The sequence below is a fragment of the Branchiostoma belcheri genome, unplaced genomic scaffold (assembly GCF_001625305.1).
Source record: "Branchiostoma belcheri isolate BF01 breed outbred unplaced genomic scaffold, Haploidv18h27 scaffold21, whole genome shotgun sequence".
Classification (NCBI taxonomy): domain Eukaryota; kingdom Metazoa; phylum Chordata; class Leptocardii; order Amphioxiformes; family Branchiostomatidae; genus Branchiostoma; species Branchiostoma belcheri.
Genome location: NW_017803602.1, coordinates 163,751 through 178,267, shown reverse-complemented (window position 1 = coordinate 178,267; position 14,517 = coordinate 163,751). Strand labels below are relative to the sequence as shown.

The 14,517-nt window shown below is 40.9% G+C and overlaps 2 protein-coding genes across 3 annotated transcripts in view; both read left to right on the top strand.

Moving 5' to 3' along the window:
• LOC109469755 (extracellular signal-regulated kinase 2-like) overlaps nt 1-5,322 on the top strand; it is a 12,936-nt gene extending 7,614 nt beyond the window's left edge. Inside the window, exons 8-13 of one of the 2 annotated variants that reach the window (XM_019768351.1) lie at nt 1,683-1,817; nt 2,097-2,202; nt 2,455-2,686; nt 2,902-3,011; nt 3,163-3,309; nt 3,561-5,322. In XM_019768351.1, the coding sequence (XP_019623910.1) occupies nt 1,683-1,817; nt 2,097-2,202; nt 2,455-2,686; nt 2,902-3,011; nt 3,163-3,309; nt 3,561-3,746 (916 nt within the window). In that variant the 3' untranslated portion in view covers nt 3,747-5,322. The remainder of the gene's footprint in view (nt 1-1,682; nt 1,818-2,096; nt 2,203-2,454; nt 2,687-2,901; nt 3,012-3,162; nt 3,310-3,560) is intronic. The other variant, XM_019768350.1, reaches the window with a different exon arrangement.
• A 1,230-nt stretch (nt 5,323-6,552) lies between these two features.
• LOC109469605 lies at nt 6,553-9,017 on the top strand. The gene is made up of 5 exons (XM_019768145.1): nt 6,553-6,615; nt 6,789-6,860; nt 7,265-7,302; nt 7,664-7,780; nt 8,293-9,017. Exons 1-5 carry the CDS (start codon nt 6,553-6,555, stop codon nt 8,984-8,986), a joined length of 984 nt encoding a protein of 327 aa, XP_019623704.1. The 3' UTR covers nt 8,987-9,017.
• The last annotated feature ends 5,500 nt before the right edge of the window (nt 9,018-14,517 follow it).

Below are 14,517 nucleotides of genomic sequence, written 5' to 3'. Positions count from 1 at the left end.
TATCTCGCTATCTGGACATGCTAGGGTCGTCGGGAACGCTCGGTAGCGTCACGATTACCGAAGCCCGACCGAAAGCTCTCCGATTATAACCGGAAAGGCTACCGAGCGTTCCCGACGGCGGTAGCGGACATTCCCGACTATATCCAAGATGGCGCCAGCTTGTGCCGACTAGCTATTTTACTACTTTTCTGTCGCGCTGTGGAATATTTAGGCTGATCTAAACATCGGCAACCCGGCCAATTGTGGAGTTATATTGTAGGGAAGCTCGGGACAGCAAAAAACCGGGTCAAAAACAGAGCATCGAGCAGCCAACGGGAAATGTGCAGTTCTGCCAATGGATCTTTCCACGACTATTGCTGAGGGTAATGCAATGTAAGCCCGAATCAATAGTCGCCACGGCTAGCAGAGCTTGCGGTGCGGCCGCCATGTGCTACAGGCCGTCCCCCGTCGGGTTTGTGGGCAAAATTCAGCTTTTTTTTAACGTTTCGGGACTTAAAAACCGACAGCAGGGGAAAAATAAATCGTATACGTTATTTTCATGGGAAATACCGCTATCATGAACCAGACATTTTCTGTCGCGTCAACGAATTTCGCGGCCGCCACATGCTTCATAATGTCGCGGTACGGTAGGGAATTTTCTACGGTTTATAAGTTCGTAAACGTATCGGCTTTTATTTTTAAACTTATTATCAGGGTCGAGGGCTTTGGTTTACAAAGAAATCAGACAATTAGCTTTCTTTACACGACTTCAAAACGCTAGCGGGGCGCCCGATGTTCCACCAATGACAGCGATTCTCTCAGTAGCGTCGTGCGAAATACTCATTGTTTACTCGATTATCGCCCCATTCACAAGTTTTCAGAGACAATGCCGGCGGGAAAGTAGACGCCACTAAGCCCCGAAATCAGGAAATTTTATCGAATTTTAGCGAAATTTTGTAGAAAAATCGGGATGCAACACCCTAGATTTGAAAATGAGTATGAGGGCGCTGAGCTAGGAGTATCAGGGCGCAGCGCCCTTGTTCCATCGTCTGGGGAGAACCCTGCTACTGTTTGGCTCTTTTCCCCTGGCTATTTTTTTAATGCACATAACTAAAAGAGACTGACTTAATAAGGTGGTTTATTTTGTGAAATATCTGTGTTTTTAGATGCCACATACTTAAGCTCACTGTATTATCTAAAGTAGATATTATGCAGTTGGGAAACCTGATACCATTACATATATTATTCAGTAGTGGTCTTATATCTTTGAATAAGCAAATCTATGTTAACAATGAAGCAGCTGCAATGAAGAAACAATTTTTCATTGCATGCAAGGATTAATAATGAATTCACCTTCCTATATCATCTGCATTGCTACACATTTTGGTTATTGACTCTAAAAAATAGATGCCTTTCAAGCCAATGTTGTTACATTTGCCTTTCTAGGTAAAAAAAATAATAAGGTGTTCATATTTTGCCGCATGTAAGACAGGGACAGGACATGTACATGTACTCCATAATTATGATGTGATATGAATATTTTTGCATGGTTATTAATTTTCATAGCAGGACACAATACAACTATGTCACACAAAAGCAGTTAGTCTGTAAATAAAGGAAACCATAAGTTTCTGTGGATGTTACCTTTTGCACCTTTTTGACAAGAGTGCTTGACAAGTGCTATTATATTGTTTCCCCTGCAGACCAAAGAGGTCATTTGAGGACATGTTGCCAGGCCAGCCGGCAGATGCCCTTGACCTGCTCAGGAGGCTTCTCGTGTTCAACCCTGAGAAAAGGCTGACAGCAGAACAGGCTCTGCAGCATCCTTACGTAGCCAGGTCAGTGCTCCTCAAGATGTCCCAGTTTGTTAGAAAGGACACCTTACACAGAAGAGCCTTGTTTCTGAATGTTGCACATTGTCAAGATTTCCAACTGATATGTACATTGTCTCAACAACCAGTGCCTTTTAATTGGTCTACTGATGAGTAGCAATTTCAAGATGTGTCTGGTATAATCATAAGATTATGCATTCTTTCTTGACTATGAATTTGTCCCATGCCCAGAAACATACCCTGATGTAGTTGGATAATAAATCAGTCCAACATTGTGTATTCCAGATTCCACAATGCCAGTGATGAGCCAGCGCTGGATTATGATGTAGTGCCTCCACTAGATGATGATGTCCAATTGTCTGTGTCTGAGTACAGGAGCAAGCTGTATGAAGTAAGGAGCTTTTTGTTTGAATCTATAATACTAATTTATAGTTGTATCAAACTAATTGATAGGCACATTTCTTATCTTTGCTTTCATTTTCTATTAACTGTTGTTTGGAAAAGAACAAATTTTAAGGATTACTAAATGTTATGTATGCATGTACATATCCAGATATTTAAAAAAGAAACAAAATGTAATTATAGAGTTTCTAAAATGCTGAGATTGTATCCTTGAAATCTCATGTTTATCTCCACATTTCAGCTCATCATGGAGAAGAAGACCATAGTCCGTAGACAGCGCCGGACGTTGTTGAAAGAGCGACAGCAGACACAGCAGCAGCAGCCACGCCAGGGCTCAGCTGGCTCCCAGAAACACTCTCCTAAACAGTCGCCTAAAGAGAAACCCTCCCCCAAAGATGTGGTCATGGACGAGGTGCCATCAAAACCCTCCCCCAAGGTGTCTCCCAGGAATAGAACATCTAATGGACACACGGGTACATATTATGTGCTTCTAGTGAAATAAGACATATAACGTTATAAGACTTAGTGATAACTGAATAACTTCAAGCAGCTGAATAAATTTGCTGATGAGTTTGAAATTATGTTTCAGATGGCATCCATTATCTCATCAGAATTTGACAGTGACTAAGAATTTCTCTGAAGGTAAATGTTAGAGCTGCTAATTGATTTTTTTTTGTTTATCTTCAAGGGGTAGCATTTGGAAGAACTACAAAGGAGCCTGCACCTCAGCCCAGCCCTTTCAAAGCCAGGTCCACTCTTCAGAGACAACGTAGTTATGAAAATCTTCAGGCAGGTTATGTGAGTATCACTGTGCTACATGTTTCACTGATGGAGGCAAAAGTGGGAAATGTGAAAATATGATAATGATTTCATACATGCTGAGGTATTTTGCATTACACTTAAAGCATAATGACATAAATCATGACAAATTGCATCTGTGTTTGTGTAGTCTGGCTTGAACACCAGCAGTGCCCGTTCCGCCCCTGTTGGAGGGCGCAGGGGGAGAACCATGTCTGCAACCAAGGCAGCAGCTCTCCAGAACAACATCCTGACCAGGAAGGATGACCCTGGTCTGGCCATCACCTCTTCAGCTTTGGTACGTGTGCCCTTCTGCCATTTTATGTCATACCTGTTCCATCTGATAACTAGAAGTATCACACAGGGTTCTAACGGTTATCCCACAGGCTTCCAAAAGTTCTATAGGATGATTCGAACACGCTTCACTTGTACCATGGGTGTCAAACCCATGTCGTGCTCCAGTTTTATAAGAGTCAGGCCTTTCATTTTATTCTCCTTTTAATCACTGTTACTTTTTTTAAGGTTTCTATGATTTTCCTCTTTTTGCAGCAACCTGGCCAGAGGCCAACCTCTGCAAAGGTGGAAACCAGACCAAGGCTCCAAAGGAAGCAGCTCGGGCCTCACCCCAATGTGTCTGGAGCTGGATCCCCCAAGACCAAATTTGGCAGTTATACACAGTCGCATGGTACAATATCCAAGAAGGGGCTAGAAATCTTGAATTCTCGAAAATGGTAAAGCATTTGTGATATATATTTTTTTGTTCAGGAGCCCTTTGTTTATGTCCTGAATTGAGCATATTTTGGACAAACTGCTAGCTGTAGATTGTTAAATTTCTTTTGTTCAATAATGAGGAAGACATTTTTTTAAGTATACATTAAGTATACATTGCAACTCTTATTGCAACTCTTGACATTTTAAGGGGGAATATTTTAAGTATGAAGTAAATCCAGGGACCATTTTTATGAAGGCATATTTTTGGTGAATCACAATGCACCTTCTATAAAATAGTTGTGAGACTTGACTATCCTGTACTTCTCTCTTCATGTTATTTGGTCAAGCATGAGTCATTTGTATAACTGTTTTGGTCAGCCATGTATTTTATCAGTGTTACAAGTCTTTCTTTATCGTGTGAAGAAGTTGTTTCTCTATTCTGTTGAAGACAAATTGAGTCTTGCTGCTATGTCTAGTATAGTGTTGTATACTGTGAAAACTTTCAAACATTGTATCCCAGCAAGGCTAAGTGATCATACCTGTAAATACAAGTGTAATTGTGGTGGAAATTCCAATTGAGGTATTGCAACTAAAGTCTTGTTTTGTAGCTACAATATTGGTACAGACAAGGCAGATGTGGATGATAGTTCCATTTTAGCTATGCACATACATGTACCACTTGTATATCCATCTTTGAAATGGACTTGCTTAGTTGAAGTGTAATGCTGTGACATGCATGTACATGTATCAAGCTCTGTGATTGGTGAGCAATTCCTACCAATCATGACACGACACAGTTGCTGGTGGGTGTCACAATCAGTGCTTACAAGGTACCTGAAGCTGCTGACAATCACTGTAATCTCGTGAAAGCAATAACATAGGGGGCAGATTTGTAATCTTGGGTGAACATTAAAAATTATAAGGTCTGTCATTCCAGAGAAAATCTCAGATGATGAGCTAATGATCTGTATATATTGTGAACTATGCCACTAGGTACTATCTTTCTATTGTGGTTCTCTACTGGTACCTAAACCTGTGCATAAGTGCTAGTACTTTGCTGTATAATCATTGACACTGTGTACCCTGTTTTGTGCCTTGTATTTTTTTCTCCCTCCTCTACAAGTTAATCCTTTATCGTATGTAAAAAAATTAGATAAACAGCTGTCAACAAAATAAAGGGAAAGCTGGTACAGACCCTCTTCATCACATTATTAGTTGAGTAAATAGGACATTTCAGATTGTGTCACTGTAGTTAAGTTAGGCTGTTTTCACACACGCTGATACTGTATGTTTGAAATCTGATAATATTAATCTCGTTGTCAGCCATGGTAAAGAGCTTTTTAATAGTACTGGGCACAAAAGTGAAAGCCTGCCAAACCTGTGAGGTTGTTTTGGTTGCCATTTTCTCACAGAATTGTACAGAGTAACTAAAAGGAGGGTGTGTTCTGTCACATCTTATGTACAATGTATGTTTAGTGTGGCATGTTATGTGACATCTTTTATGTAAGATATGATTTCAAGGTTCTATAGCTAGGTAGGCAATTCTGGACTTTTCTTCATGTAACATACTTAAACTTGACGTGAATAAAGAGATTTTCAAAGAAAAGTAATGGTGTTTTTTTGTGTGGGAAGGGGCCACAATTCAACGGGCATTTCTCTTTGAAGGTCCATATTTTTACAGGGAACGGAAATATGTTAGTCTCTGCCAGAGTAGGCTGCAGACAGTGCCGGCGCCCTTCCCGACGATGGTATCAAGGTTATCAAATAAATCGACGGAAGAGTGTTGATCAGATGTATCTTCGACTTTCTGGTTTTATATGATATATAACGTTAGATATTAAACAATAAACTGCAAGATCTAGATACCAAGATTTTCTGTCCATGTTGAAAATGTCCTTCCAAACGACCTTGGGACTAACCTACTTTGTATGGGATAACCAGATTGGTTGCAATCCTACGAAATTTCATGCTTCATTTTGCCAGATATGAACAGTTTGGGACGAGCAAATTCCCCTACTTAGACATGATTAACACCTGTTACGTAATACATGACTGAGATTTAGATCTTTACTGCCAAATGTTTACCTAAAACAGAAGAGAGAAACATTTCTGACCTTGTTCGCGAGTACGAAACTTGTCGAATTCGAACCTGTGTCCATGGCAACCTGGTAAACAACCACCGAGTTGGAACACAGGTTGACCATGGACACGTCACAGCATCATTACATGGTTGTTTATCCGGTTGCCATGGACACGGGTTCGAATTCTTCACATTCGACAAGTTTCCTACTCGCGAACAAGGTCAGGAAAGTTTTCTCTCTTCTGGTTTAGGTAAACATTTGGCCTAAATTGCCAGTCCTAGTCACATCTTACGTAATAGGTGTTATTCTACATGTTAGTAGGGCACTTAAGTCGTCCAAATTCCAAACTGTTCATATATGGCAAAATGAAGCACGAAATTTCGTAGGATTGTAACCAACCTGGTTGTCGCATAAGTTCTCAAGGTCATTATCGTTTGTAAGGACATTTTGCACTACAGGAAGACAGTTAAGTCTACTTGGTGTCTATAAGATCTTTTAGTTTGTTGTGTATACAAACGCCTTGCCGCGCACATGACAGTTGAGGATACTTGTATTCACTTTTCATTGCATTCATTTGATAACCTTGACACCATCTTCAGGAGGGGAGACATTGGATAATCCTGCTCTCGACCCAAGCTTCACTTTACATTGTACTTTACTTTCTCCCATTGTTCATTTACAGACCTCTGTTGGCTTGTATTGTTCTGAGAGTGGACATTGTCTACCGCACAGAAGGAAACAAAGACATGATGTCGACACTTCGAAAAGTGAAGACCGAGTACGACTTGAGTACTATTGGGAGTCAGTTTGAGGTAAGTGGTGATTTCGTTACAGCTTTCCACTAATGCTGTTTCTCAAAACTTAATTTAATGCCCTTGCTTCTATCGGCATATCAATGAGGATCGTATATTGTTTTATTTTGTTGTTCTTTAGTACTATCTTACGCCATGCTCCCATCTTATGTTCCCATTCCTGCTCACTGTAGAGTCATCAGGGAGGAGGTGACTTGAGCTTGCTGGGAAAACTGACCCATGAGTGTGATGAGGGGACGTTGAAGGTAAGTTCGCATTTTAACAACACTTATGGCCAGTTAAAAGTGTTATTTACCTTTTTAATGCTTCCCACAATCCTCTGCTAGTAATCGTGGGTTTGCGGTAGTGTCGTCAAACCATCGGGTGTAATTGAGTACATGTAGAATTTACTACTAGAAAGACGGGAAAATGCAGCAAGGTACAATAGGATTTAGTTTTACAAAAAAGGTGGCCCAACTCTACAAAGTCCCCCCCCCCTCTTACAATTCATTCGCCTAATATTGCGCTCGCTCTATTAAACCTCCTTGGTCTATCAGATTTTCTATGTTTACATACTCTATATCTTGCTTTGCTCTGTTTGTTTGTTTGTTTGTTTGTTGTTTGTGTTGTTTTGCTGTTCTTATTGCTTTGTGTTCCCTCTCTCACATAGCCCGGGCAACACGGCGATGCAGCAAGCTCGTTTAGCGAGTAAGAACTCTTTAGTTTAGTTTTAGCTAACAATGTTCAGAACAGTACGTAGTTGGAAAATGAGAGGAGAATCCATCTACACAGATTGAAACCTATATAAGCTGTGTACCCTGTCTTTGATGGAAACTGACTGTATGTGTTGATAAGCTGGAGGTTCACAACATGGATTCCTGCATTCTAGTTGATATTTCGGTAGACACACCTACATGCTACTTTTCAGAACTTCCCTTGCAGAGAAGCCATCTCACCTTGACTGGAAGGCAATGGAAAGCGACAATTGCAGTCCAAACAGTTAAGTTTGGTCATACATTATATTGCTGTAACTAAAGGCCACTTTAATACGTACATGTTTCCTTTCCAGATCAGTTAACGTGAGCAGTCTGGTCCAGGGGTACGAGGCCCTGGCCAGCCGGTCTAACGGAGACAGCGGTGTGGCACCCTCACATGCACTGCCGGGTGACGACAGAGTTCTGATCAGGTACGGGAGCAATGACCTAGTGGGTGTAGAGTGTCTGCCTTGCATTCAGGAGGTGGTGAAATCAAACCCCACCCAGGCCATTGAAAAAAGATCTAGCACTGTTTATTACTCAGCAATGTGAAAGATTTGAATGCGCCCTTACTGTAGTGACCTTATGTGGCCCAAGGGCTATGGAGATGGGCACTGCCCCAATGATGCAAAGTAAATCGACTTCAATTATAGCTTTAACTTTCATAATAATCATTTCAATTATTTATAAATTCTACCAGCTGCAACCAAATCAAATTAAATACCATAAAGATACAAAAGCAGAGAAGTGAAGAAGATTAGGCATTTACTTTTCTCAAAAAAATTAGGGAATTCAGTTTTGGTGCCGTCATTGATTCTACGTAATTACTACGGATGCCAGTACAAAAAGAATGACAGTCTCAGTGTTTAACAGATAGCTACTATCTCGTAACAGCTCCCAGAGACAGCCACGTGTAACCTAATTTTGTCTTTTTTCTCCTCAGCCTCCGAGCTTCTGTTCGAAAGATCAAGGCAGAGTTGGAACAGCTGACAGAACAGACCGAGTCCGTCCCCTCAGCTAGCGGTGTGGTTACCGGTACACCCCCGCCTAAACCACCCAGACTTCACCATGGAGACGGTGTGGTTACAGGTACATCACCGCCTAAACCACCCAGGCTTCACCATGGAGACGACACAGACAAGACCACCGACAACACTCCTGTCCCTCCGACAAAGCCTGCCAGGTGTAAGGACTTTGTGCTGTACCGAAACAGGCTGGGACAGTTCGAGTTCCTGCTCCTCGCTACTGAGGTCCCGGAGAAGCCGTTTGGTGCTACAGAGGAGACCTTGCGCAAAATCCACGTGGTGTGCCAAGCAGCAGGCAGCATCGGACCCCTTCCAGTCGGCCGACTGGTTGCCATGAACTTCCTCCCTGTACACGGGAAGACGACGCCAGAATTGTACGATATCTTGAACAGATCAGCGGAGTCTGTTCGGCTGAAGATCCAGCCACTGGACTTCCCACTCGCCACGCTGCAGGGCCTGATCAGCGAACAGGAGATTCCCAGTGAGGAGGAGACACAGGAGAACGGCGCCAGTCAGCCACAGACTCACCCTGTCAAGAAGCTGGCGAAACGTCGGCTGTGGGGATCCTTCCTGTCACGCTGCCGCAAGGCTCTCTGTTCGTGTTGGCGCTGAACTTCTAACACAGACAGTTTCTATTTTGATATCGAGCTATCTATATTTGTAAAAAAAAATTATTTATATGAAATGTTCACCGTGAACAAAAAGTCTATTGTGTTTGTATGTCAGGGGATATGCTGACATGCAGTGAATACATCAAAGCATTTTACGAAAAGACAACAATATTCATCATGTAACACTGGTCATCTTAATTTAGGAAAGTCACTGGCCATTTGGAATGTCAAGTAAAAATTAACATTTTGCATTCAAGTTTCACATCAGTGCGCAGCTCTTGATGTAAGGAGTATAGTGATATGAAAATTATTGTTCTGCAGTATTCATAACTTTAGATATCATTTATAGAAAATGCAAGCAGACCGACGGGTTTTTCAGCACCCCGACGGGGCTAGCAGCTACCCCGTCAGGACCAAATCACAGGACCGTCGGTGTAAAGTACTCACCCCGTCGGTGTAAGGTACTCACCCCGTCGGGGTGACACTGTCATAATCACTAAACCCGACGGGGTAATGTCACCCCGACGGGGTAGGAGTTCTGGTCAAAGAGGTGCAAAATCCCAAAACAAAGCCAGGAAAGGTGTGAATTGATCAGTCTATACACACCGACGGGGCAAGTTTACCCCGATCGGAGTGAGCTCTGATCCCATCGGGGTGAGCTCAGACAGTCATCCAATCCAATTGATGTGCAAAATCGACATTATCAGGACAAAGAATAAGCATGGAGAGCACAATCCACACTCTTCTATCTGCCCCTTTCAGCCAACTATAAGGGTCACAAAAAAGAAAGATTCCAGAGAGCTTACAAACACATACTCACTACTCCAAAGCTAATGTCTAATAGAATTTTACTGACATGATCAATATTGACTGAAGGAGGCCATATAAAATAATACTTAAATTTATTTCCTTCAGTCTATTTGTAAGAATTGAGATGTAGAACACACAGGTCTTGCAAATGAATTGATCAAGTTCCTCAATTGCTATTACACTGGCCACAATATTCGGGGATCGAAATTAATGGCTTAGCAGCTGAAAACAGTCAGTCGTTCTTGTGAATATTGCCCACAAATTTTCATATGGTCATAATCATGTCATGTAATGAGCAAAATGCCTTAGCTGGTCAAGAATGGGAGCAATCTCTGATAATTGTCACAAAAAAGGGAGGTTCTCTCTTTTACCTCCTTTGTCTGAGTGGAAGGAGGCCCTTTGTTATAATGTCTGTCATTCAAAATACACACTGCAAGCAGTGCAAATCAGGACTCACTATTCTTCTCAGATATTTGGAGGCATCATGATAAGAAATATGTTGAGAAACTAGGAAGTTGGAACATACATTAATTTTGAACCTTGGTACCACCAGGTGCAGAGTATTTTTGTGAGGATGTCATGAAATCTTTAAACCAAGGAGCTTTAAAAAGCTTGGTGTGACTTGCTGAGAAACTTGACATCGTGTGTATTTTGTCCCATTGTTCTGTCTGAGACAAGTTAATTGGCTGCATTGTTTACTTATTGAGACTTTTTACAGCGAAAGGAGCTTTCATCAATTTTAATGAAAGCTCTTTGCAGCCACTTATAATAATAGGTAGACACACAAGCGGCCATTGGTGCCCTACAAAATAGTCTACTGAGTACATCCTACATTCATATTTCATGGCTGGAGAAATACTTGAATGATGTGTTTTTGTCTACTGTATAACTACTACGGTCAAAATGTACTTCTGTAAATGGGGAGAAACGACACTTTGGGTGGGTGGGGACATTTTGTAGCATGGTCTGTTCCATCAAGGTCCTTGGTTCCATTTGCTGTAGGATCTCCAAGCAGATCCTATACTGTGACAAAGCTGACAGCCTTGTCACAGTAGGATCTGCTTGGAGATTATAGGTCGGTGGGTGTGATGTTTGAAGAAAAAGTGATTTTGCCCTTCTCCGATAACTTTCTTTCCTACAGACCCTGGAGTATTTTCTACATTACAACCACAGCAATGATATACAAATGTACTAGTATTTCTATGCAAGAAGGTATAAAATGAAATTTAATAGGGAGGACACCATTACTGTCCTTTCAAAGAGTTTGCCTCAGGTGTGCAGTTCCAACTTCACGTTGACGTGCCAATTACCCCCAATTTACATAATGTGCACTGGCTTGGGTTGGCTTGAGAGTTGAGACCTTTGTTTTTGTTCAGAGAACTGTGGTGACTGGAAATGAAGCACTAGCTCCAAGCAGATCCTAAGGTGGCAAAAAGAAATATGAAATTGGCCAGGCAGTATCCATCTGCCAGAGAGGGTCCAATTTTCCTTGGGTTGGGGATAAGAAATAAAGGACAGTATCCTGACCAAGAAGGTTTATTGCAAGTCAGATATCCTGAGCTGTTATTAGATTGTGCCCGGTCAGTTTCAACCTGTCGACTCACCCAGAAAACTACAACTTTGAGTGGGTTGATTTTGCTTTAGCAAAAATTTTCAGGGAAGAAGGAATTTCAGTGGCAAAGCAATCAGAATCCCATAGACTTTTGAGACAGTAGGGACAGAGGGTTCAAAAAGTGGGGGGGGAAGTGTTAGCTTATTTAAGTCACTAAATTTGCCCACTACATGCTCAACAGTTGTGCTAGGTAGATAGACCTCTCTGATGTGCCTGGTAAATGCAACTACTTGTACATACCAGGATGCATTATTAACAAGTATCCAATGCATGAAATTTATATACAACTAGTACTGGTTTCCAAACCTGGCTCATGCTAATAATTCAGTCATTAAAATCTTTAAAAAGTGGCTAAAATATTCCTTAGAATCTAGCCAACATGGTTAAAGTTTACCTATTCGCTATTGTAAGCACTATTCACATGACATTAATCAAAATGCCAAACAAATGGATAAACCTGGAATTTGTTTATATTCAGTCTTTGTTTTGGTCCGTCCATATTGGGGCAAATTATTCTTGTGTTGGCGGCCATGTTTTTGACTGTGAAGTTGAAATATGATTGAAATATTGGAAAGTTGTTCCAGATTATTTCCAGTTTTGGCAACAAAATACTAGACTAAGTATATATAAATATGAGCCTAAATACTTAGACTAAGTAGATAAGCAAGAAGCCTAATATTCACAACTTGAGCCTGCTTTCAAAGCAAGGAATTATACAATCCTCTATTTCTGTCCAACAGTACCCATTCGGTAATTATTCTGCTCCAGGTACAATTGTTATGCGGGTTAAAACTAGGTCAGCTATTGTTCTTGACATGCAAATGTCACTGTCCAATTATCAACTTGATACAAATTATCCTATAAGGGAGTGCATGCCACATTACTGGTGTTACATGCCAAATTACTGGTAGTATCTCGGCAGCTTGTACTGGGTCACCCAGGAAAAGCCAGAAAGATAGCCGGCATGTGAAAACTAAAGAACATTGTAATTGACTATTTGGCCCTTCATCCAGTCAGATTTTCTGCTATCTGGCACCTAACATTGCACTTGGCCATGGGTTTATGGATACATGTAGTAGTATGTGTATTTTTGTTTGCTGCATTGACTGTTAGCACCTATGAAGTATAAAAAAATAATAGCAATGGTTACAGATTTTATTATGATGCATACTTCTCAAAGTCTGAGTAAGGCCACACCTATTTAATTTCTTGGTTATCAGATTTTCTAGAAAAATAACGGAGCGGGCGGAAAAAAAATAAAAATAAAAACAGGCCTAGGCTTCCTATTATGGCCGAAAATGGTACGATAGGAGCCATGAAGTCAACACACCAGGCTGGTTCAAAATTTAAACAATCATTTTGAACTTTTAATGATACCATTGCATTGAAAGATGGAATGACTGTAACAAGTAGTAAGGAAAGGACTGTTTTCAACTGTTCAGGGCAAAATATGAGCATTTTGCAGTTGATTTTGAATTTTTATTTTTATTTGCAAATCAGAAAAAAATGAAGCGGTGAATCCGTTAACCAATAAATTAACTTGGTGTGGCCTAAGTGCAAGCAAAATTTTTCTTCTTTGTCTGGTGCAGGTTAAATGTTTACTGCACCAGTTCAGGTATGCAGTGAAAAATATTTTGAGCCCTGGGGTATTCTGCTAATGATAGATGAGTTTATCCATGGAGTTTGAAAAGTTGTTATCAACGTTTATTAAATTTTTAGCCATGTCCAAACTCTATTCTTAGTGTTAGCCAGGTTAGAGGTTATAACCTCCTTGCTAGAATTCATCCTACAGTGAGCTAGGTATTGGTGGACAAAGACTAGATTTTTAACCTCCTTGTTAGGACCTACACATGTACAGGATTGTACACGTCATGTACATATATATGGCACTCATGTGGAGCAGGTTGACTGGTCAATCATATCCATTCCTGCCATGTCAGAGATATCCATGACTCATTTGTATCTTTGAAGACAATGTTCTTTCATAATCCTGGAAAATACAGTCTAGAAAAACTGCAGGAATACACACAGAACTACAATAATGAAGTGATATAATAAACTGTGTATAAACCGCCATCAACCTAGAAGCAAGTTTAATGTTAATTTTTAAAACTTCATTGGGAAATTACTTTCAGTCTGGTCTGAAGGCTTAGGCCATTAGCCCAGCCTGTTCAACCTGACACACCGACGGGGCTGTTCAACACACCGACGGGGCTGTTCAACCCCGTCGGGGTAACCTTTGAGCCCAGACTTCTCATGAATTATCACACAAACTTGCTAATTACACTGGTGTGAAGATGTGAATTCTCATTAATTCAGTGGTTTTCATGGGGTGTTCATGAGGATAATTGGATGCGGTCTGGGTACGGGGTGGTTTTCCACCCCGACGGGGTAGAGTTTACTCCCGACCGGGGTGGGCTTCTGATCCCGTCGGTGTGGCTTGTACACCGGCGGGATTGCAATTTTTAAAGTGAAATATCTTGACAAATATGTATGTTTTGACCATAAAAAAATAACCTGGTACTGAGGATAACATGATCTTTCAAATGGTATGTAAAAATTTACTGTACCTGCAGAAATGGCAAAAGTTGAAAAATCAGGGATTTCAACATGGCCGTCTGCAAATTTGGAAAGTGACATTCCAAAATTGAAGTGACCAGTGTTATGTATATATTTTGCAGATTTTTGTTAAAAAGAGAGAAAGATACTGCATTTCAGTACATGATTTGCAAAAATTCCCCTTATGTACATGTATACAAGAATGCCTTTTAGTATTGTGGGAACTGGTGAATACGTGTCATCTAAAATGCAAAATGGACCGTGTACTGATTTATAACTGATATACTGGGTGGAATGTTATTGTTAATACCTACTCTCCAATCAAATATACGTGATACGGTACTGAGTGATTTGGGCTTGCTACGTAAAAACAAAACAGTACCTCTCGTGACGCTGAGTTCCGTTCACGGAGGTAACAACAACCATCATACCCTGTTGTATATTAATCTAAGCACGCCCCGCACACTTGTACTGTGGTCTAGTCAACACAGCCATCACGGTGGTTGGGGACTTGGGCGTATGCTGTGGGGCAGTAAATAAAGAAAAGTTTA

What these genes read in the sequence shown, in the direction of transcription:
- LOC109469605 (XM_019768145.1), top strand. Translation starts at nt 6,553, where the DNA reads ATGTCGACACTTCGAAAAGTGAAGACCGAGTACGACTTGAGTACTATT. An exon ending in CTATTGGGAGTCAGTTTGAG is followed by an intron (nt 6,616 to 6,788) that starts GTAAGTGGTGAT and finishes TGCTCACTGTAG; the next exon opens with AGTCATCAGGGAGGAGGTGA. An exon ending in GCAGCAAGCTCGTTTAGCGA is followed by an intron (nt 7,303 to 7,663) that starts GTAAGAACTCTT and finishes TTTCCTTTCCAG; the next exon opens with ATCAGTTAACGTGAGCAGTC.